Genomic DNA, 24,775 nt, shown 5'->3' on the forward strand with positions numbered 1-24,775 from the left:
CAAGGCATATTTTAGTATTTTATGATCTGGATTTACTTAGTGTGGTTATAATTGAAATCATTAGGCATATGTAATTTTTCATTTTTTTCTTAAAGCCTAGCATTCATTGCTTTCTGATTCAAAGAATCTGAAGTTAAATGTTGTGAAATTGTTTAATCTCTGATAACTCTGAGAACAACTTTGACAAAATAGACTATATGTTACAAACTGCTGTTTGTGCAATCCAGAGTTACTTGTTTGAGTCTTGCATCAATCCAGACCTTAGAATTAAGAAACTAAATAAAGATTTCATTTATTTGAGAGAAAGAGAGTGCATGTGAGCTCATGTGGGCGTGGGCACACGCGCACACACACACACACACACACACACACACACATACATGAGTGAGGGGAGAGGTAGAAGCAGGTTCCCCACTGAGCAGGGAGCCTGATGTGGGGCTTGATCCCAGGACCCTGGGATCATGACCAGCGCTTAACAACTGAGCCACCCAGGCGCCCCCAGACTTATGAAACTATTAAGTAAAAGCCTTCCTCTGTGCTTGCTTTACCAGGAACAAGGTGCTAGGGGCTGGCAACATGATGGTGAACACAATGGTTTCTGTCCCTGTCTAAACGGCTGGGGTAGATGTTATACGAATCATTGCTCAGATATTCTACAAAGAAAGAGTAGGTGCACAAAGATTATATATGACCTTCAGAGGGTAAGGAGTTAGGGAAGGCTTTCCTTTGGAAGTGAAGAAATTTTATTTGTACAAGACAAATAAATAATATATAATAAAATATTAGTTACATAATGGAGCAAACATTATGCTGCTAATCACTAATTCTTATCCTTTTATGTCTTCTTTTGCTAATCCCTCCCATGAAAGCTTCTTGGCAGTAGGAACACCTTAACATCAGAGTTTATGCCTATTTCATATCCAAGGGCTTTGTTTATTAAAGGCCCTGAGTAATATTTATCAAATTAATATATCACATAATTTTTCTTCATCATGCAAGTGTAATTATACACTTATATCATTTAACATGTATTATTGGTAATATCACTGTTGTTATAATATCACACTGGTCCTACCATAGAGAGAATAAGTTATATAAAGATATAATTTAAGAAAAAAAATTTTTTTTTTCTTTTAATGGGCTCCATATCCAGTTGGGCTCCACACAACTGGGGCTTCAACTCATGACCCTGACATCAAGACCTGAGCTGAGATCAAGAGCCTGACACTCAACTGAGACATCCAGACACCCCAGTATTTTTTAATTAATATGCCATTACTGCTATTACCATGACTTATAAATCTATAGCAACATGCCTTCTTCCACCAAACATGATATTCCCCCATATTTTGGGGCTCATGCATTGCATCAAGTTCTGTGATGGAAATCATAAGGATTGTTTTACAGTTACTGTTCACTTTTTGTTTGCCTTATTTGTTTGGGGATTTCAATCAATATCATTGTGTAAGGATGTAAATCGTAAGAACTTATTTTCTTAAAAAATCTTAAAAGATCATGAAATGAGGCCTACTTTTCTTTGGCATCAAGAGTAGGTAAATGCATACCTATTAAATGGAGCATGGTCTTTTGATAGTAAATTTAGCCTATGGGTATATTCATTTTACAGTATTCACTCAAGCTTAAAATATCCTCTAATTCCTTTGAGAGAGTAAAGCTAAGAACATCATCACATGACTGTCTGGGTTTCTGAAATGCTAAGGCTTTGTAAAAGCCTTATGGATTTTGAGTAATAATAAAGCAAGTGCTGGCTTGTTAAATAAGCTAATCTGATCCATGTACTATATAAACTAGAATATAATTTTAGATACTATGATTTTATATCACAGATGATTCCATAATCTCCAAAAGAACTTGCCTAATTATAAGAGTATATTTTCTTGGGGATATAAATTCCTTTTGATATTTAAATGATTTTAAGATTCCATTTGAGGAATCTTTTACTTATAAATATTGTATTTTACATTAAAATATTCACCACATTTCTCTAGTCACAAAAAATAGAGTACATAAAGTGTTCCAAGATTTAAGTATGACTGCCATTTCATTGTGACCACTTTCAAAAAAGGTTTATGACCAAATAATCAAGAAGAATGGAAATTCCAGTCTTGTGTATAAGTTAGCCTATTCTTTTGTTTATTCTTTTAATAAGTTATTTGAGCATCTCTTTTGTTCCTGGTACTATAGTAGGCATCATATAGATGCCTGGGAAACAAAACACTGCAAAATGAGCATCTAACGTTTTTCAAGCAGTATTCCACTGACTTCTATGTACTTTATGCTTTGGATATCCTGGTCTCTCACTCAGAGGATACCCACTTTAAGCTTTATATATATTCTAACCAGCCTATTTATCTGATTTATTGGCCTATTGAAAATAGAAGCAGATTGCCACTGAAGCCATACAGATCAACAGTGCAGATGATAATGAACAAATTCACATGGATAGAACCATATTTGCCAAGGGATCAGAAAAATAATTTCAAGTAGTATTTCTCTGGCCCTGCCCAGTCTGCGATCTGAGAACATCGATCCTTCCTGTCCTCCAAATCCTTCTGAGAGCCCTCAGGTGTCTCCACCAGAATTTCTTACCATGGTAGTCCTCTTCTCCATTTTCAGATCCCTGTGGTGGGTTTACCATCACCACCAACCAGGGCATTAACCATACCACACAGGGCAGCCAATGGCACTGACACTGATACTTTCCTCATCCTGGAACCTTTGCCACTACAGCTTTGCTTTCTCAATCTCTGTGGAGATTAGAGTGTGACCTTTCATGTTAGGGTAGGCTAAGTACTATAATTATAGTATGTAGCAAAAATGCAACTGCTGAAGGAATATAGAAATGTATTTCTCTCTCATATAACAGTCCAGATTAGGTGTTCATTTTGGCAACAAATTCTCATGCCATCCTTCAAGAATGGGCTCTACCCATCTTCAACACATGGCTTCTAAGGTTGTCCTACTCCTTGTGCTCCCAGGCCACAGGCAGAGGGAAGAGCCTGGGGAAGATACACCCACTTCTCCAAAGCCTAAGCTCACGTCCTGCTGGGGAGAACTGGATGCATGGTCCCACCTGCCTGCAAAGGGGGGCTGAGAGGCACCAGCCCTGGCTGAGCCACTTCACAGCCACAATTCTGCTGTTAGGCCTCCTCGCAGATAGCAAGCTGTCACCTCCCATTTCTCTTTTGCTTCACTGTCCTCGACCTACCCCCTGGCAGCCTCGTAAGTCTAGCCTTCAGAACAGATGAGGCCATCCTTCATCACATAATCTGTAATCTCTCTACCCTGGGCTGCTCCTTTTCCATCCAGATGAACAGCTTGTCTAAACCTTCACTACTGTGCTCAAATCCACCCTCCTTCCCACTCGTACCCACCCTGAAAGGATGCCCTCCCTGCTCCTCTAGGGTACAGATAGAGGTCCCTGGCTCTGGTCCTCTTCCCAACACAGCCAGTCTTTTCTTTCATTTCATCCCAGAAGAGCATGCATCTCTTTCTTTGCTTTCTTGAGCCCACTCTTCTTCCTAATCTAATTCTTGCCTTTCTTGTGTGGGATCTTGTTCCATTAAGTATCTCTTCTTTCTCTTCATTTGAATCTTCTTATCTTGCTAGTAAAATTTTTAGTCCTTGAGAATGTAAACGTGGTTTATTTTTGCTTCATGCTATTTTTTTTATTCCCCCTCTTTTTTTTTTTTTTCCTTTAAAACCAGATCCCCTGAAAGGCTAGTTTATGCTCACTCCTCCTGCTGTATCTCGTATCAAGTGTCTAGCTTCTTGCAATCCTTACAGAAGGAAGCACACTGAGGTGTGCACAGCTCATATTCATTCAGCAATTCATCAATATGTATTTATAGAGCTCTATCTTAGCCAAGCACAGGGAATTCAGCAGCAAACCACATAAAAGTCTTTGCCTTCTTAGAGTTTGCATTCTAGTAGGGACAGACCAAAAAAAAAAAAAAAAATTCATGTACTGAGGCCCTGAGGCAGGAGCATATATGCATATACAAGGGACAGTAAAAGGGCCAATGTGACTGGAGCAGAACGAGGCACCAAGGAGGAGCAGATGAGGCCAGAGAGGTAGTAGGTTCCAGATCCAGAGGGTCTTCTAGGCCCTAGTAAGAACTCTGATGGGAGCCATGAGAGGGGTTTGAGCAGAGGAATGACATGATTTGGCTTCTGTTTTAAGGAGAGACTTTGGCTGCCCTATGCAGAATAGACCCAAAAAAGCAGAGTGACCAGTTAGGATGCTGTCGGAATAAGGCAGATGGGAGATGGTGGTCATCTGGGCTGGGGAAGTATCTGTGGAAGTGGTGAGAAAAGGCTTCCTTTCTGAGCAAATCAGAGACGTGGCAGGCTAGGTGGTGTTGGGACTTGTCATTCACCCTTCCAGTGGGATTTCTCCACCTTGCTTATGGCCCAGGAGTCTGATTCACACAGACTGCATCGCTTCTGGCTTCCCTTGGGTTTGGCCCGTGAGAGGCTTCTGCAGAAGATCAGAAGGTAGGATGAGCATGAGATCAGAGTATTGTCCTCCCAGCATCTTCCCTTCCTCCTCTGCCACCACGGGTTGACTAGACTGTCTGCCTGAGGCTACAGCTCTCCCCTGCTGCTGCCCTCTCCGGATTCCAGGAAACTTTGCCCTGCCCTCCCTCCTTCCTTCACATCTAGGGGTAATGCAAGCTCCTACTGTTGCTAGCTCCAGGGTGCACCAGTATCCTTTTATTGAGCTTCCTGAACCTTGCCCACAACTTTATAAATAGTCCTTTTAGTAAGCTTTCCTCAGATTCTTGTGTTCTTGACTCACAGTGGAAGCTAGGACATGTAATGTAGTAAAAACAGCAGAACACTTTTTTTAAGTCACAGCTTTTTACTCATTTTTTTCCCCAGTAAAATGTTATATCTTTGAGGACAGAAGCTATCAGATTCATGTTTCTATTCTCATAACATAAAGTAAGTAGGGTTTGCTACACTTGTATCAGTGCATGTCAGATGTAATGATGCCACCTGAATCCTTAAGAATTGTCTAAATTATGTTTGATATAAAAGATTTATCAAAAGTAGGTGTAACCATCTTAGTGCTTATAGGTGTAAGCTTCACTTTGGATAATTCAGTTCCCTGGGACCAAAGAGCCTTTTAAGAAAAAGTTGGATACAGCTTTCTTATTACTTCCTGTTCTCCAGGAGATATCTAGACAATGGTTTGCTGACTCTGCCAATTGTTTCTGAACTAAAAAGATACTATACTATTTGTTTCCACTTTCCCAAGAACGTAAATTTTTAACAAAGAATAGTGATACCAGTAACTTTCCCCAGCAACTTAGAAGGTGGTTGTAATTTATTAAGGTTACCAGTTAATTACTAACTTATATTTGTATAACATTTTAAGAGTGATAATATATGGTTATATATATTCACAAGATTATCAGTGTGATTGTTTTTCTACCAATTTTCAGTTTTATTTTTGCATTTTGTTTACTGATATTTTCTGTTGATCTAAAGAATATTTTATCTATAATCTTCATATGTTTAATTATAATTTTGTGACTTTTTTTCCCCCTTTTTGACCTTGACTTCTTGTTATCTCCTTGGAGCAAAACCTTAAACATTAGGCTGTGTAGCCTTGAGGTATAGTTTTAATAAAAGCTTTGCTGAGTAATCATTTGGTATAAAATCCCAACCTAATCCATTAATAGAAAAAAGAAAGCAATATCTTTTCAAGGTTAACACTCTTTGTGGTTGCTCCCACGAATGGCACACACTCATTACATTCATTTAATTATTACTGCCTGCCTATTATAATTTAATGTTCCTATTTCTGATAAGAACAAACAAAAATCTTAAGAGATTATCAAGGAATTTATTCATTAAAGACAAATTCATATAGCATGGAGTTTTGCTTATATAAAATTGTTGTCAATACTCGAGGAAAATGTCCAGGAATACCCTCGTAATTGAATAATAGTTCGTTGTGTTTTAACTAAAATGTCAAAGCCTTCTTCTGTTTCTTTTTTTTCTCCTTTTTAAATTTTTGACATTACTAAATTTTCTCACAACCTAAATAAATAAATATATAGGGGTTTTTAAAGAAGTAAATATTACATACTATAAAATACTTTTATTCTTTGGGCTTTAAAATTAATTTAATAACTGCATTTGGAAAGCGAATAAGCAGGACACCTGAGTGGCTCAGTGGTTGAGCAACTGCCTTCGGCTCAGGGTGTGATCCCAGGGTCCCAGGATCAAGTCCCTCATCGGGCTCTTTGTGTGGAGCCTGCTTCTCCTGCCTGTGTCTCTGCCTCTCTGTCATGAATAAATAAATAAAATCTTAAAAAAAAAAAAAGAAAGAAAGAAAGAAAGAAAGAAAGAAAGAAAGAAAGAAAGAAAGAAAGAAAGGAAAGAAAAGCACATTACAGAAGCAAAAGTTGCTCTTGACATCTATGGGATGTGTAGTCGCTTTCATTCACTGGAGAACGAGTCATTCAGGGAGTATCACCAGTCACCACATATGTACCACCTCCCCTCCGCTCTTTTCACCAGTAAATTATGACTCCTTGTGGAGCTGTCATCCCTTTGGGAACTCACAGCCATAATAGTGGTGGGAAATAGTGAAATAATGAAAAGTAGCAAGCACTGACTTAAATTATTTTACCTTTCTTGAAAGTTTCCTGAACTTTCTGTGAAACAGACAGTTTAAGCCCCTGCTTTCCTGGGAAAGATGACAGTCGACACTCAGATCCCTGTGTTGAGTATCAGGAGAGGGACAGGGGACTTGACAGGACGGGTGTGTTCATAGAGAAGCTGCCTCGTTGGCTTTAGACAGACTGTGCCTCCTCCTGCCATTTCTTAGCTCACTGGCCTTATGTTCCTTATTTATTTTGGCCCTTGGGAAAGTAGGAGTTTAGTGTATTATTTGTTTTCAAACGCTGCCCAGGGAGCACTTGGGTTTCTTAGAGTCTCCTCCAGAATCCCACTGTGGGTGGAATGGGAAACCCAGTGGGAGCACTTTCCCTTGTGATTGTTTCACAGTTTTTCTCAGTAAGGGATTGTATGGTTTTCAAAAGTGTGATCACCTCTAAGATGCCTCCAAGCTGTGGAAAAGCTCATTATTCTGTTTGCAGCCTTTTCTTCATTTCTTTTTTGGGAGAGGCTTTTAGTCAATCAGGGTAAAAGCTAACCCCCTGAATACAGTGAGAGGTAAAAATGCTGAGTTAGGGTTTGGCTCTGGAAGGGCCCGGGTGAATCAACTCATGGAAGAGTATCACTTTCCTTCAAAAAGGGAGGGGTGGGAGAAAATATACATAGGATGTTAGCCCTGGAAGAAAATCCCCATATTTGGACAAAAGTTTGGAATTGGCAGCAGTGAGCAATTTAAGAGAACTCATGAAAAGTAGAAAACTAAAGACTACATTTGGGCTGTTTTGTTCTTTTTTAATTTGAGATAATCATTGTATATCAATTGCCTTGTATTTCAAATGTAGATAATATGCCCTATTATTTGCTTTGGGCAAATTTTTTAAGTTTTCAGGAGCCTATAAGTTAGAGTGAATTGGTATTATTTCTATTTCATAATACATTTCTTCAAAAATTATTTATGGGTATTTTTAATTGATTTATCCATGTAAAGAGAAAACCATAAAAACCACTTGAATTATAGTTTCTATTATCTATGGAATACCCAAACAAGCTTCTATATTAAAACTAAATAGTTAGGTCAATTTTCTGGCTATTTATAGAGACCTGAATTTTTTGTCATCTCATTGAAATGAGAACAAGGGAAGTAGTGGTTATTCTTGGATCTCACATTTAACAAATCCTCACAAATTTGTTCTCTGCATAGTATAATTGATTAATAGCACCAAATCCAGAGTCAGGCAGCCTGGATTCAAATTCTGGCTGTGACCTTGAGCAAGTCATTTTACCTCTCTGTGTTGCTGTTTCCTTATCAATAGTAGAAATAATTATGTTTCCTGCCTCGTAGTATTGTTGTGGAGAATATATGATTTAATATATGTGATGCACTGAGTACAGTCCCTAGCCCATACATAGTTGGTATGGTTTCATGTATTAGCTATTATTATAATATTGAGGAGAAGATTAGTGATGTTTATCCTTAATGCAAATCCAACCTTCTTGAGTGATAAGAGAGTCTGTGTACTCAGGTGAAACAGAAAGATATAGTTGGGAAAGTGAGTCCAAGACAAATTAATCAGGCAGCATTCTATGAAAAGGATTGATACAAAGGGACACTGGAGTCTCAGGAATTGGTTAGAGATGCTGTATTTCCAGGCACAAGGTAAAAATGTCCTGTACTACTGTCTCAGTCCATTCAGACTTCTGTAACAAAAGTACCATAGACCAGGTGGCTTATAAACAACAGAAATTTATTTCTCACTGTTTTGGAGGCTGGAAGTCCAAGATCAAAGCAGCTCTGGTGTCTGGTATGACCCACCTCTTGGTTCGTAGACGGCCATTTTCTCACCATGTTCCATGTGGTGGAAGGGATGAGAGATCTCTCTTTGAGAAGAATACTAACTCCATTAATGAGTTATAAGCTCCACCTTCATCACCTCATCACCTCCCAAAGGCCTCACCTCCTAATACACATTTGGGGTTAGGATTTCAACATACAAATTTGAGAGGGAGGGAGGAGGACATAAACATTCACTCTACTGCAATGGCCACTGTGGTGTCAGTAGGAGGACACGGAGCTTCAGGGGAAAAGAATACACTGGGGCACCTGAGTGGCTCAGTGTTTGAGCGTCTGCCTTTGGCTCAGGTCATGATCCTGGAGTCCTGGGATCGAGTCCCCCATCGGGTTCCCTGGAGGAGGCTGCTTCTCCCTCTGTTTATGTCTCTGCCTCTGTGTGTGTGTCTTTTGTGAATAAATAGATAAAATCTTCAAAAAAAAAATACACTAACCAACTTTCAAACTGGGTGACCAGACTTATGGATATAACAAACCCAGGATCTTTCTTTGGTTCCTGAACAGTTTCTATATATTGAGAATTAAGGAATGAAATATTTAAAAGACTAATAAAGATTAAATATGGTCATATCATATTTTGCTGTTATTATATAATAAATAGCTAATTGTCATCATAAAGAAGCATGTAGATAAGAATAAGATTTTTTTTTTTTAAGAATAAGATCTTTTTAAAGAACTTTCCTCCAGTTAAGAAAAATCTAGGGATCCCTGGGTGGCGCAGCGGTTTAGCATCTGCCCTTGGCCCAGGGTGCGATCCTGGAGACCCTGGATCGAATCCCACGTCGGGCTCCCGGTGCATGGAGTCTGCTTCTCCCTCTGCTTGTGTCTCTGCCTCTCTCTCTCTCTCTCTCTCTCTCTGACTATCATAAATAAAAAAAATAAAAGAAAATAAAATAAAAAAATAAAAGAAAAATCTATCCTCTTGTTCTGATTCTTTGATTCAGATTCCTAGACTATATTGTGTCAGGACTAAAGATTTGTTATTCTTTGATTCTCGTCTTGTATCCCAAGACTATTGATGTAGTGATGTGAGGAACTGAGACATAAACCTGTTGAGAATTAAACCATCACCTTCTGCATTTGATCCAACACACTGTATGTGTAGTGTTTTATATATGTATATAAAAATATATACATAATCATTCAGAGTTGCAAATAATCTTAGTCTGTTATTTCAGAAATATTTTTATTATTTCCAGGTCCGATGGATGATGTACTGGATTGTTTTTGCTCTCTATACTGTGATCGAAACAATAACAGATCAAACAGTTGCTTGGTAAGTCCTCGCCCTGAGAAAGGGCCAGACTATAGACTCCTTATCAGGTGTCCTGAGTTTTTATCCTGCTCTTGCTGCTAACCAGGTGAATTTGATCAAGTTACATAATTATCCAGTGTTTCATTTTCTTCATCTGGTTTCCCCATAAGAACATTCCTTTCTTTACTGGCCCCCCTCAGACAAAGGCAGCTCTTTCTTCTCCCCATGTGTCACACCCTGCCTACCTCCCACACAGGTCCCAGTATCTTAGAATAGAAAAATTTGGTTGTCATTATCCATTTTCCACTCGATGACTTCAGGCTATTTTTCTTTATCACTTCCTAAATGACTCCCCCTTTGAAGCCCACAGCATCTGGTTGTAGCTCTCCCTCCCCATCCTTAAAACTCAACTACAAACATTCAGACCGGATGACGTCAGCATCCACGTGGACGCCCACTCACCACCAGCTCCTTGGTTGCTCTGTTCCAAATAGCTGAGACAAAATTAAAGCATGTTTATATCCTCAAGGATTTAACATTTTACCAAGAAGTAATACCAAATGGAACAACCTGAATCTCCTTGTGCCATATTTCACTAGTGCGTTTCCACCTAAACCTTACCATTACTTGGAGAAGTCCTCCTTTTAAAATCTTTAAACTTCATACCTTGCCGGTATCCTAAACTGCCCTCGCTGCAGAAACCTTCAGCCTAAATTACCCCTTCTTTGCTGCTTTGCCTGGGTTCCCAAATGCAGCCCCCCAGAACATCAGCCAGCTGCTCATAGAGGTCTCAGTCTGAACCTCCCCCATTCCCTTTACTTGCTACTTCTGTGCCCTCCTGCATCTGTTTCAAATATTTGCTCTTCTCTCCTTAAACTGTCTTTCTGGCTTTGCTCTTCTCATCATACTCTCACAACACATTAGGTCACATTGGATTGCTAGAAAAAATAGAGGGGCCCTGGGTGGCTCAGTGGTTGAGCATCTGCCTTTGGCTCAGGTCATGATCCCAGAGTCCTGGGATGGAGTCCCACATCAGGCTCCCCACAGGGAGCCTGCTTCTCCCTCTGCCTATGTCTCTGCCTCTCTGTCTCTCACAAATAAATAAATAAAAATCTTAAAAAAAAAAAAAGTCATCAGACTTAAATGGTCTTAACAACTTGCTCTTATTTATGTACTTCTGTATGCCTGCACCCATCTTTGTCTTCTGATTTGAAACATAAACTGTCTTTCCTCTGTCCCAAAGCTCATTCATTTACCTGTGAAGTGTTTAGTGTAGAGTTGGGGGAGAGAGTTTCATGTTTGGTTTTACGTGGTAGAACAACATATTTCAAACCATGCTAGGTCTCCTAATGTTTCAAAGTTCTCTTTTTAAAGACCTCATTTTTTCCTGATTGCATATATACCATATATACATTATTAAAAAGCAAATGATGTTGAAAAAATTTATCCTGAACAGTGACAGTCCAGAATCCTCTGTAATCACACCGAGGCAACGACCCTTTGTTGCCTACACAGCAGTCATTCCTCACTGCCCGGTACCTGCTTGCCTCATCAGGAGAGCCCAGATTTGCTCAATTATTATGAATCTTAATTCCTGGCCCACAGGATGCTAGTCCCCTCTGGTATATTAGTTCACTTTTGCTGTGGCAACAAACAACCCCTTTCACCACAGTGGGTTAGAAAAACAAACATTTATTTCTTGCTCAAGTTATTTAAGAGCACAAGGTTGGCTGCAGCTTGGCAGTGTCACGTTTCAGGACCAAGACTGAAGAAGCAGCTGTTCTCATGGCAGAAAGCAAAAATTTAAAGCAAGAGGTTGAAGGTGTTAGGGTGAGAAAGTCAAAGGGCATTTAAAGTTTCTGCTTGCATGTGACATGTCAGACTCACGTGATGTTGGCCAAAGCAAGTCACGTGGCCGAACCCACAGTCATTGTCTAGGGAAGTGCACCTGCAGGGAGAGCACTGCAGAGTCACCGGGAAAGGGAAGGGGGAGATAACACTCATTCCCAGCCTAACACAATGGTAATTCCATTCCCCTTACAAGTGAACGACTGTCTGCCTGGTGTCACAGTTCTGGCCAAATGAGATTGGAAGGGAAGTGTTTGGGGGGTTCTGAGAAAGAGCAGATGTGTCCGTGGGGTAAGTTGGGCCCTTGGAGCACGTAAAGCAGAGTCTTGCTACATGGAGAGATGTCAGATACTGACATGACAGTTGGGCTCTGCAGAAGGGTGTACCTTGCCACCCTGCGTAGATGCTGTTAATGTTCTCTCGGGACTCCTCCCGTCTGTTGGCAGCTTGCCTGTGGTCTCTTTAATGGAAGAATCTTGTACTAGAAGTTGCTGAATCTCTGCGGGGATCAGGTCATTCTTTGGTTAACTAATCTATATTTAATGAAAGTAAGTCAATTCAAACATAGTTTTTTCCTTAATCACTGACTTTTACATGTGAAAACTTAACAGTGATTGAACTTTCTAATAAGCGTGTGTGTGTGTGTGTGTGTGTGTGTGTGTGAATTCCTCGTTGTAGTTGATTTTCACCAGCAGTTTTCTCAAACTTTTTCTTGTTAGGTTCCCCCTGTACTATGAGCTAAAGATTGCTTTTGTCGTATGGCTGCTCTCTCCCTATACCAAAGGAGCAAGTTTAATATATAGGAAATTCCTTCATCCACTTCTTTCTTCCAAGGAAAGGGTAAGACATGTAAATTATTTCTACAAATCATTTGTTAGAAATGTACATGATCACATGGTTTGTGCTATAAAACGAGTGAAACTGTCATATCATGAGGTAAATGTCCTGGTTTTTGCCTTCTTGTCACTACAGTCAAATAAAGTTTATATCTGTGAGTTTGTTTTTCCTCAGGAGATCGATGACTATATTGTACAAGCGAAGGAGCGGGGCTATGAGACGGTAGTAAACTTCGGACGGCAAGGTTTAGCTTTCGCAGCCACTGCTGCTGTCACTGCAGCAGTGAAGGTAACTATGTTTTTGTTTTTTTATCCAATGTCACATTAAACCAATGAACTAATCAGCAGGGTGGCTTTTTATTCCAGATCATTATAAAATTTTGGGAGAATTTTGCTTTCTGGTTATTTCTGTAATGCTGGAAAAAGCAAGTGGATAATTTAAAAAACATTTTAATGCATGTTTGTTATAACTACTCAGCATTTTGAAAGCCTTAATTGATCACAAAATGAGAGCTAGTTAATATATAAAGGCACACCTGACAATGTCATTTTGTCATAATCTTCCTACTTTATAACCTTAAATAAGGTTGAGTAAGTCACCTCTAGTAAAGATGACCATTCTTTCTTTCCCTGTCTCTGGTGTTTCTCTCTTTCTCTCTCTCGATGGCAATATCTTGGTAGGATTTCTGGCTTACTCCTGCACCCCTACTTCAACCAGTTTGAGGTAACATTATTCAAAATAAGGCATGAAAAAATTCTGTTCTTAAAACTTGAGATTTTACTTAGCCAATTACTAATGTCATGTGTTGTGTTTTGCAAGTGAAGTTATCAAATGTATGCCTTCTGTGAAAATTCGCATTATGGCTTTTGGATTTTTTTGCATGTAGTATTTAATGTGGTTTATTTTAAATACCATAGCATAATCAATTTGGGTGTGTAGTATATGGAAAGAAAACAGGCTTCAGATCCAGAAAACGCTGAGTGTGATTTTCTAAATAACTGTTGGTGATTTACTTAACCTCTGTGTTCACTGGTTGCTTCATGCATAAAATGGAAGTAATATACCTGTCTGTGAGAGCATATACAAAAGCACAGTGCTTGCCAAAATATAGTAAGAGTCCAATGAATATTAATATCACATGTCTCTCTCAAGTGAAAATTTGTGTTTGTTGCTATTAAGTTAAATTGAGATTAAATAGTATTCCAGCTTTTAAGTTAGGCTTTTTCAGCTTGATTATCTTTTTTTTTTTTTAAGATTTTTGTGTATTTATTCATGAGAGACACAAAGAGGGAGAGAGGCAGAGACACAGGCAGAGGGAGAATCAGGCTCCATATAGGGAGCCCGATGTGAGACTCGATCCTGGGTCTCTAGGATCACGCCCTGGGCCGAAGGCAGCGCTAAACCGCTGAGCCACCCTGGCTGCCCTCAGCTTGGTCATCTTGAACCAAAATAACAATGCTATGGGAATAAATATTCTAATTAAGTGGCAATTCTCTATAATAGCAATGGTGAAGGGATATCAAATGGGGTTTCCAGAATGAGCCTTAATTTTTCAGAGTGATCTTTGGCTCAAATACAATTAATATGATCAACAAAATTAAAAATCAAAATTATATTAAAATTATATACCCAGAAGTGTTGCATTAAGTGGAAACTTATTAACTATGTAGCCCTGGCCTTATAAGATAACTATATTATTAATGATTATTAACTATCAACACTGTAGTGAAGTATAGTTTGCCGGTTAACTTGGCTTTTAAAGGCTCTTTTATTACTAAAGATATAAGCAAATACTAAAATAGCAGAATTTTCATCATATTGAAGGAGTGTTTTCCATTTTAAAAGAAGTTCACTTGCTTTTTATTTGTTGCTTAATGAAAATACATGCCTGATTTCCACATGGCTAAAAAAGAACATCCAAGAGATCTAATGTTCAACAACTAGGAATTCTACCAGGGGACCGCAGATGCAGTTCTATTTCCCAGAACTGAAGGACACGAATCTCTTGATTGAGGGGACCCACAAAGTACCCAGCACAATGAATGAAAGAACGACTGATTGTAAGCAAGGTCAATGGAATATTCCAGGACACCGAAGAGAAGGAAAAAAAATGTTAAGGATTCCAGAGATAAAAAGTATGTTACATTCAGATGATCAAGAATCAGAGTGGCAATTAAATTTCTAAATCGTAACAATAGAAGCTTGAAGACCAAAGAGTTGTACTATCCATTGATGCCATAATGATTTTCACCCTGAGACTCTGTAGCAGTTAAGTTCTCAGTCACATGTGAGCTTAGAATAAATCTTTTTGTTTTTTCCTTAAGGCATGCAAAATCATGAAATTGACTTCCTGTGTATTCTTTGTCAGGGTAGAAATGCTCTGCCAAAATTAGGAGATAATCCATGAAAAAGGAAACCCACAGGATCTAGGAGACAGGGTATCCAACACAGCAGGAAGGTGACAGGACTTCCCAGAATGAATGTGTATAATGCACAAGTGCAGAGTGCAACTGACCAGAATTGGATGTGATGGGTGCAAGTGCCAGGCCAGGTGTCATAGGGGATAGTAGGGGGGATAGGAGTTTCTAAGAGATTTAATCCTATGCAGGGATGATACTCAAACAGGTCAGCACATGCTATGACCAGTCAAGACACATTGTATGTCATGAAAAATATACTTGAGGCAATGTTAAGAACAGCATAAAATGACTAATCAGATGAGTATTAAAAAAAAAAAAAACAGGATAATTGTTAGCTCTGGAAAATAAAAAGGAAAGAAAAGGAAATATAATAACAGAGCATGACTCGACCCAGCCGCAAACAACATTTACATAATTGTGAGAATACAGAACCACAGATTGAACAACTGGTTTTGCTCTATCAGGAAGGTGAAGGAAAGAGAGAAGGAAGTGGAAGAGAAAGAAAATCCCCACCTGCCAGATAGGAAAGCGGAGGGTTGAAAGTGGTGCCTGTAGGAGGATGGGCAGGAGAAGGGAACCAGGGAAAAAACAAGAAAGATTATTGCATTCTTTTGTTATAAAAGGTAGCTTTATTTGACTTCACAGATGAAGTACAGTTGACCCCTGAACAACAAGGGTTTCAACTTGTTAGGTCCAATTATATACCAATTTTTTTCAATAAATACAGTACTGCATAAAGATTTTCTCAGTAATATTTTCTTCTCTCTAAGCTTACTTTATTATAAGAGTACAGCATGTAATACATATAATATACAAAATACATGTTAATTAGCTATTATCAGTGAGATTCCCAGTCACCAGTAGACTATTGGTTAAATTTCAAGGGAGTCACGCAGATTTTCTACTGTCTGGTGAGTTGGTGCCCCTAAACAGTTGTATAGGTCTTATATCCCTCCCAAGAAGATGCTTCCTGAATTTTACATATTTAAGAGACCCTTCAACATGATTCTATGCCAAAAAAAAAAAAAAAAAAACTAAAAATTAAATTGAAAAATTGCTTAGAAAATATGGACATTTTAGAACATTGTTTTGGGAGACATAGAAGCATACAAATCCCATTTTTCATCCTCACTTTTAACACTTAAATATATTTCTAGTCCCATACTCTGTGAGACACTTTCCATACTGTGACTATTTCATGGGATATTTATTATACTCGGACTAATGTTTACTACTTCCAAACCTTCCACGTGGGGAATCAGAAATCCCCACTGTATTATCTTATCTTCATTCTCTCCTCATTTATATTTATTTTATCCTTTGCTGTGATCAGTGTTTAGTACCCTGCATATTTGTTCAACATCTGTTTGTTTAGTGCCTGCTATTTGGCAGATGCCGGGCATGCAGCCGTGAACAAGACACAGTCCCTACTCTTCAGGCTCCTGTCTAGCTGAGTGTCTGTTCACTAACTGAAAATTGTATCTCTGGTTGCCAAGCGCTTTCCTCCAGCCTTCCATTATTAAAATAACCATTAACTCACAGAAATGCTTTCCTTCAGAAAGGCTATGAAAGCATTTCTTCCTTGTGATTCATTGTTTGTTTTTATCTATATATTTAGCATCATAAAACCACCTCCCCACTTCAAAGGCAGGAAATAGAGGACATAAGAATCATCTGAGTTACCACTGCACATCAGACACATGTCCCATTATGTCCCATAATTTGAATGCAGTTTGGAACTTTGCCTTCTCATTTGTGATGTGGAAGTCCTTTTGTTATCAAGATCACTGTGTGTGAGGTGGCCCTCGCCATTCTCAGCATGAACACAGTGAATGTGGCTTCAGCCATCCTGGATTTTATTCATTAGAAATAGTCATTAAATATGCTGAACATGGTATTCTGTTAACACTATCAAGTTGTACTGTGCCTATTTTCGTGTAAGTGAAATTAGTTTCATCTCTGGAGATGTCAAAGAAAGGCACTATGATGGAAGAAATCACTGAACCAGACACTTCATACTATGGAGTAAATTGAAACTGAAATAGGAAATAGGTCAAGTTTAAGGAGAAACTTCAGGAAAGCCAATAGTAGGGCTTGAGAATTAATTTAAGATTTTTACAACCTATAGTTTGTTAAAAATATCTTTCAGGCTAAAAATGATTGGACTCTTGGTGTGACCTTTAAAGATTGGTAATACCCCGGACTAGGGTTCCCAGGTTGAACCACCTGAGCATGTTAAAGATGAAAATAGGAATCTAATCAGAACATTTATTACACCGTAAAGCAATTTTCTGAAAATGTTACTCAGTTCTATGACCTCATTACCAGGCATCTGTTCACAAGGTCAGTGTACAAGTTTATTTTGGCTGAGCAAAGCATAAACATATGAAGGACCTTCAAGGATTTTGCTGAGGATGTTCAACATCCCATAGCTTTCACATGAGAAATGCAGGTGGCATTTGTACAGATGACCACCACTACTGCCAGATAAAGGACAGAAGAAAAGTATTGTTTGTCCTATTAACTGTCTCTGAATTTTCTCTGGCAGCCTTTTCTTGGTGAACTCCTTAGTAGATACTATTTTTTTAAAAAATCAATTATCACAGAAATTAGAACCTTATAGGTAAAATTGCTAAAATTGAATAGACTTTAAATGACGATGATTAGGTCGAAATCCTGACATCTTGCTGTCTGCTTTAATGGCTTTCTGTTTGTGAAAGGATTTAAGGATATTCAGCTGCTTTGTAGCAACCATTTAAAAAGAGAACATTTGTCCAGACAATGGAAAGAAGGGTCATACTATTTTCCCTACAATCTCAGGAAGCAGAATATTATAATGAATATTTAATTTACTAATAGTTGAGTTATCTGCATTTTCTAGTCTGATACTGCCCTAATTAGTCATGAGATTTTGGGTGGACCATCTGCACTGATCTAAGTATTAATTTTCTTACCTATAAATCAAAGAGATGAAACCTGACTTCTGATACCTCTTATAGCTCTAAAACAGTGGTTGGTCCTCACTGGGAGGGGCTTTTGCCCCCAAAGGAACATTTGGCAACATCTGGAGACTTTTCCGGTCGTAAGAGCTGACAGTGAAGGGTGCTGCTATTTGTGTCCAGGGTTAGAAGTCAGGACTGCTGGGTAATATCGTATGAGCCACAACAAACAATTATCCAGCCCAAAACAGCAATAGTGCTGAGACCAAGAAACCTGCTCTAAAAGTATGAGTCAGAAAAAGCTAAAAGGATATATGAATGTGTATATAGATAGTTTTGGTGGTGGGTTACAAGTAATTTTATTTCCTTCTGTTACAAATGCCCTTTGATAAATATGTATTACTTTAATCTTAAAACCACTAAAATATATTATTCACTTAATACAGATGCACTCAATCCATTGTAGGCCTAATTAGATTAATGCTCAAATGTCCTTAGGGGAAAGGGAGATTTCCCTAACAACTTGGAACTAACCTTATCTGCATTTTAATGTAATATGTCAAAGAACAAGAAACAGAGCTTAATGGCTATTCATTATTAAACAGCATGGTAAGAACTTTTCTGTAGAAGATTGTAAGATTCTGTTTTTAAATTCCTTTTTTATGATTTATTTTTATTTAAGAGAGAGAGAGATGCTAGTAGAGGGGGGGCAGGGTGGGAGGACAGAGGGAGAGGGAGAATCTCAAGTAGACTCCCCACTGAGCACAGAGCTGTGACTTGGCGCTCAGTGCCAGAATCCTGAGATCATGACCTGAGCCAAAATCAACAGTCAGAGGCTTAATGGACTGAGCCACCTAAATGCCCCTGTTTTAAAATTCTTAATTAAAAATATGAAGAGAATAGGCTTAAAGTTTTGGGTTGTTTCTTTTCTTAAGATTTTATTTAAGAGAGAGCACGCAAGCAGGGGGAGGAGGAAGTAGGCTCCCCGCTGAGCAGGGAGCCCAAGGCGGAGCTCAATACCAGGACCCCAGGATTGGGACCTGAGCTGAAGGCAGACGCTTAACCAACTGAGCCACCCAGGCAACCCAACTGAAAGTTTTATACTAAGGTGCTGATAAGCATAGTAAATTCCCCTTATTTTGTGTTAACAACAAAATATAGTTTTAACATAATGTTTAAGCAGGAAACACAGTATTTAAACAAAGGCAGAATTCTAATTAATTAATTTAAAAGGACAGAATTATTTGGGAGTAACAGAGTTAGAATTAGTCATACATGCAAGGTGCCCCTTCTCAGCTGAAGAATCTTTCCCAAAGCATGAATGTGTTACATTTGAACCCAAGGCCCCACCCTACAAGTGCTCCCATTTTAAATGGATGTTCTGGGTCTCTCCAAAATCAAACCCTGAGAACTTAACTTGAGTTACCTAAAGGGTTTAGAAAACTCCTGCTGGAGAGGATCAGTTTTGTTTTGTTTTCTTAAGATTTTACTTTTTTATTCATGAGAGACAGAGAGAGAGAGAGAGAGAGAGACCGAGACACAGGCAGAGGGAGAAGCAGGCCCCATCCAGGGAGCCTGACGGGGGACTCAATCTTGGGTCTGCAGGATCACACCCTGGGCTGAAGTTGGCACTAAACCGCTGAGCCACCAGGCCTGCCCTAAGATCAGTTTTAATGTAAAATATTCTGCAAAATTCTTCTTAATTACTTTGATTTTGTGTTCTCATCATATCTCTCTTTCTCTTCGATTTTTAGGATCAATTTGAACATAAGCAGTGTACATACAATTCTGTAGAGAATGGGATCTAAAATCTGGGATATTGACTTGCCTTATAAACAGGAACTTCTTCTTTATTGATTAATGACCAAAAGTGCTATTTCCATATGTCTTTTCCCCTTCTAACTAGAACCTTTCTGCATTTTTTCATATAATTTTGGCTTAATATTATATAAACCAAATAGGAGAAAATCAATAAAGCATTATTAATTTAAACAAAACCTCAATGCTTTCTAGAATTGTTACTGACAAGTGACTATAATGCCCTATTTGTGCCCTCAAAATAGAGAAACAGTGTTTCTTTTCGTGATGGGAGTAAGGAATTGGATACAGGGAAAATGAGCAGAAAATAGATCAGAAATTCTTACAGTGAACACATTACAATTAAAACTTCATTGTAAAAATAGAAAAAATGTTCATTTGGATAGTTGTAGCCAGGCATTGGAGGAAACAAAAGGAAATCAGGATCCTATCCAGTTTATAATAAACAGTATTCAAATCTAAAAAAACAAAAACTTCACTATACCATCTATCTATGACTTATCTAATTTTGTAATATTGAAGAAATTGTTGAAAAAAGGAATAAAATCACCCATCCCATCTGCCTCAACATCATATTGTTTTCATTTTTGCATATATCCCCTATCTGCTTAAACCATACTCATACCTGCAACCATGTTATGGATATGATTTAGAATTCTGAGGTTGGAAGGGAAAGGTTTTCACTTAACATTTTATTTTAAACATAATTTCTTTGTTAATGGACTTTTTATGCTGAAGTTATAAAAATTGGAAGGAATAGGTCTGCCTTTAAGTGATTATTTTATAATTACATTTCTTTAAAGTGGTCACATTGGCCACTTTAAAGTGGTTACAGACTTATAATTTATGTAATGTTTTTGAAGTTCGCAATACTGAATTAATTCTCTCTTCCCACATTAGTTCTGTTCTGGGCCCATAAGAAAATATACAGTGGAAAACCCAATTATTTGAGGCAGTAATGGCTGTTGAAGTCTTGGGAGTCCTCAGAGTGTCCACAGCCCACTTTTGCTTCTGCCTGCTTCTGCCTCCTTTAAGCCTTGAGGATATTGATGATACTTGGGGCTATAAGGTTGGTTACCCAAGAGCTCCATTAAAATCCAGACACCTGTATTAAAGTCAACCTGAGGGATGCCTGGGTGGCTCAGCGGTTGAGCATCTGCCTTCGGCTCTGGGCATGATCCCAGGATTCAGGATCGATTCCCGCATTGGGCTCCCTGTGAGGAGCCTGCTTCACCCTCTGCCTATGTCTTTGCCTCTCTCTCTCTCTCTATGTCTCTCATGAATAAATAAATCTTAAAAATATATAATAAAATAAAAAAATAAAGTCAACCTGAAGCAAACCCCTAGTGGATGGTATCATCTACCTGTGTGAGCCCATGACCATACCTGCAGTTCACTGCCAAACCTCTGCTTATATAGTTACAGTAAAACACACTGCTGTCTATGGAGAACTCTCTAGCAGTCAAGAGCAATGAAAAAGAAGAGGCATAAAGAGAATATTTTGCCTACTTATTACATGCTCGCTATCCGTATCATACCAATACACTAGGAGAATAGAAGAAGCCTAAAATTAGTCAATCTCCTTTAGTTTCTGAAAATCCTCCCCTGGAGACAAGATATACACAGCACAACAATAGAACTAACAATAATGTATGAGTTTATTTGTGAGGTATGCTCTAAGTAATTCGTGAATTATGCTCATTAAAGATACCAAAGTTTGTAGATGATATAATGCTAGATTGATTGAGTGGCAGTTTGGCTAATTTGCATTTTGAGATGTTCTTTCTTGAGTGGGAGGGTTTGGCAGTTACAGCCCACCTCAGAAATTGCACCTGAGTCAGGTATCGGGTATACACATGTGTGTATGCCAGTTATCATCTGTTTGGCAGTAGGTAAAAAGTCAAGAAATACCAAGTTGGGATAAAGAGAATTCTGAGAAAACAAAGAGTCTGTTTCAGATGTGCACTGGTCACTTCCTTCTAGTGCATGTCTGATGTCTTCTGTCCCCAATATCTTTAAAATGATACCTGATAAAGAGGAAGAAAGTATAATGGATTAAACCATGGCAAGAATGTTTAAAGATGTGTGGAACCCAATTATTTTTTATTGTGAATATAGACCCTTTAATTTAACAATTTCTTTTCACAATTTAAAAAATGTGGTAGAGACCCTAAGTGGGGCATAGAAATGGCATTTGGTTTTGACATAATCTAATATCACTGACCCAGAGTGGCAGAATCAAGATCTTTTTTCAGGGGATCCCTGGGTGGCGCAGCGGTTTAGCGCCTGCCTTTGGCCCAGGGCGCGATCCTGGAGACCCGGGATCGAATCCCACGTCGGGCTCCCAGTGCATGGAGCCTGCTTCTCCCTCTGCCTCTGTCTCTGCCTCTCTCTCTCTCTGTATGACTATCATAAATAAATAAAAGTTAAAAAAAATAAAATAAATAAATAAATAAAAGATCTTTTTTCAGTGTAAAATACAATAGTATCCAAATGTTTACAGTGCCTCAGGCTTTGAAATCTAGAAATTTAGAGATGCACCATTAGGGATGAGTTTCTACAGTAAAATTCTAACAGGAGGCAATCATAAATTCATATATGTGTGAAGAAATAATAAGAGTAAAAAACCTTTAAAAGAATATTTTTGAAATAGCTATAAATAAGAAATGAATCATCTGTATGCTATGGAAATTTTCAAAGTGGTTAAATTTAGAAATTATTTTTTCCTTTTATATTTGGGGGGAAATGTAGTTAGATCTGTAAAGTTCAGAAATGTCTCTTTCAGAGCTGGTCAGTGATGAAAATTCTTGAACTTTCTGCAGTGATGGAAATGTTCTGTATCTGTGCCATCTAGTACAGTAGCCACTAGCCACATGTGGCCCTTGAGCATTTGAAATATGCAATTGAGGAAATAAATTTTTAATTTTAGGTAATTTTTGTTAATTTAAATTTAAATACCCACATGTGCCCAATGTCTATCATATTGTTAAGGCTTTAAAATGACTTAAAGTCAGGGGCTCCTGGGTTGCTCAGCCAGTTAGGTGTCTGCCTACCTTCAGCTCAGGTCATGATGTCTGGGTCCTGGGATCAGCTAGCATTGGGCTCCCTGCTTAGCAGGGAGCCTGCTTCACCTTCTTCCTCTTCCCTTTCCTCTGATCATTCTGTCTCTTTCTCTCAAATAAATAAATAAAATCTTAAAAATAAATAAATAAAATTACTTTTAAAGTCAGACTTCATAGTAGTAGATATGCCTTGCCAGATAGTGAAATAATTAACCCTAATTAACCCAATATCATTTTGTGTCCAAAATTCTTTATATATATATATATATATATATATATATATATATTTTTTTTTTTTTTTTTTTTTTTACCTCGTACTAAGTAGAGTCATACCATGTCTGACTTAGCTTATCTTTTTTTTTTTTTTTTTTTTTTTTTTTTTTTTTAAAGATTTTATTTATTTATTCATGATAGTTACACAGAGAGAGACAGAGAGGCAGAGACACAGGCAGAGGGAGAAGCAGGCTCCATGCACCGGGAGCCCGACGTGGGATTCGATCCCAGGCCTCCAGGATCGCGCCCCGGGCCAAAGGCAGGCGCCAAACCGCTGCGCCACCCAGGGATCCCTGACTTAGCTTATCTTTAAAACAGTATACCTTTAGGGTGCCTGAATGGTTCAGTCAGTTAAGCTATGGGCTCTTGGTTTTAGCTCAGGTGATGATCTCCAGGTTGTGAGATTAAGCCCCACATCTGGCTCTGAGCTCAGCAGGGAGTCTACTTGAGATTCCTCCCCCATCCCTCTACTCCTCCCCCCCCCCATGCATGCATGTTTTCTCTCTCTCTCTCTCTCTCTCTCTCTCAAAATAAAATCTAAAAAAATATGTATCTTTTAACTTTAAATAGTTTTTCTGGGGGCATCTGGGTGGCTCAGTTGGTTAAGCGTCTGCCTTTGGTCATGATCTCAGGGTTCTTGGATCCAGCCCCACATGTGCTTTCTGCTCAGCAGAGAGGCTTCTTCTCCCTCTCCCTCTGCCTGCCACTCCTCCTGCTTGTGCTCTCTCTCTCTCTCTGTCAAATAGGTAAAATATTTAAAAAAAAAAAAAAAAAAATGTTCTCCTAAATCATAAGCTCCAAAGTGCCAGTTTTAGGAGAGAGCAAAGTAACGGATGCTGTCTACTCAGAGGGGGTAAGCTCATCATACTTTTTTTTTTCTTTTTTTTTTTTTTTTTTTACACTTAAAACAAATTACAAAGCTGAAATGTTTGGGAGTGCAATGTACTGATGTCTACAGCTTTCTTTGAAATGCATTTTTAAAATGGGTTGATGGGTGTATAAATGGTAGATATGTGGTAAAGAAAATATAGCAAACTATAAACAATCTAGGGCTGTTCACTCCGCAGTTCTTTCAACTTTTCTGAAAGTTTCATAATAAAATCAGTAACCCTTATGATAAAATGTTGGGAGAAATATAAATGTAAGCATATGAAATATTTTAAAGTGTGTTTTTTTTCTTGGATCTATCACCTCTCTGTTAAATAGAGCCAAGGAGCAATAACTGAACGTTTACGAAGTTTTAGTATGCATGATCTAACAGCTATCCAAGGCGATGAGCCTGTGGGCCAAAGACCATACCAAGCTCTACAAGAAACAAAAAAGAAAAGTAAATCAGTCTCCGGTGAATCAGCAGGTGTGCTTGTTTGTTTTAATATATTTTTCTTTCACAATTAGAACTTGTGGGTCCAGGCGGATATTAAATAATACATGGTAACTTTCTGAATTTGAGTAGACAAAATTTACTTTTAAGCTTATGTTTGTGAATTTACACTTAACTGTAGTTCTTGTTCTCTAAATTTTCTCTTAATAAAGTTGGTGCTTGCCTTTGTTGACTCTAGAGATAATCTAACTAAGACAGTAACAGTAGCCTCTTGTGCTGCCATGAATTTTTAGAAGCCTTAGGTGTGGTTACTACCAGCCTCCTAGCCACCAGCGCCAGTTCTCACCTGTGATCAGTACTCTTTATATTCAAACTGTGTAGTGACATCTAAGAATTTTTATAGTTAAACACTCTTTACTATAAATGCCGTACAAATAAGGATATTGACTCACAAGATAAAAAGTTCTAAGGAGGTGACAAGGGATGACTCAGTTTGTAA

At 38.3% G+C, this 24,775-nt stretch overlaps 1 protein-coding gene across 1 annotated transcript in view; it reads left to right on the forward strand.

The window, feature by feature from the left end:
* REEP3 (receptor accessory protein 3) overlaps window positions 1–24,775 on the forward strand; it is a 97,728-nt gene that overhangs the window by 60,727 nt on the left and 12,226 nt on the right. The window contains exons 3-6 of the mRNA XM_077894682.1: window positions 9,703–9,779; window positions 12,326–12,446; window positions 12,618–12,731; window positions 24,162–24,309. Coding sequence (XP_077750808.1) covers window positions 9,703–9,779; window positions 12,326–12,446; window positions 12,618–12,731; window positions 24,162–24,309 — 460 coding nt within the window. The remainder of the gene's footprint in view (window positions 1–9,702; window positions 9,780–12,325; window positions 12,447–12,617; window positions 12,732–24,161; window positions 24,310–24,775) is intronic.

This window comes from Canis aureus, chromosome 4, assembly GCF_053574225.1.
Source record: "Canis aureus isolate CA01 chromosome 4, VMU_Caureus_v.1.0, whole genome shotgun sequence".
Lineage (NCBI taxonomy): Eukaryota > Metazoa > Chordata > Mammalia > Carnivora > Canidae > Canis > Canis aureus.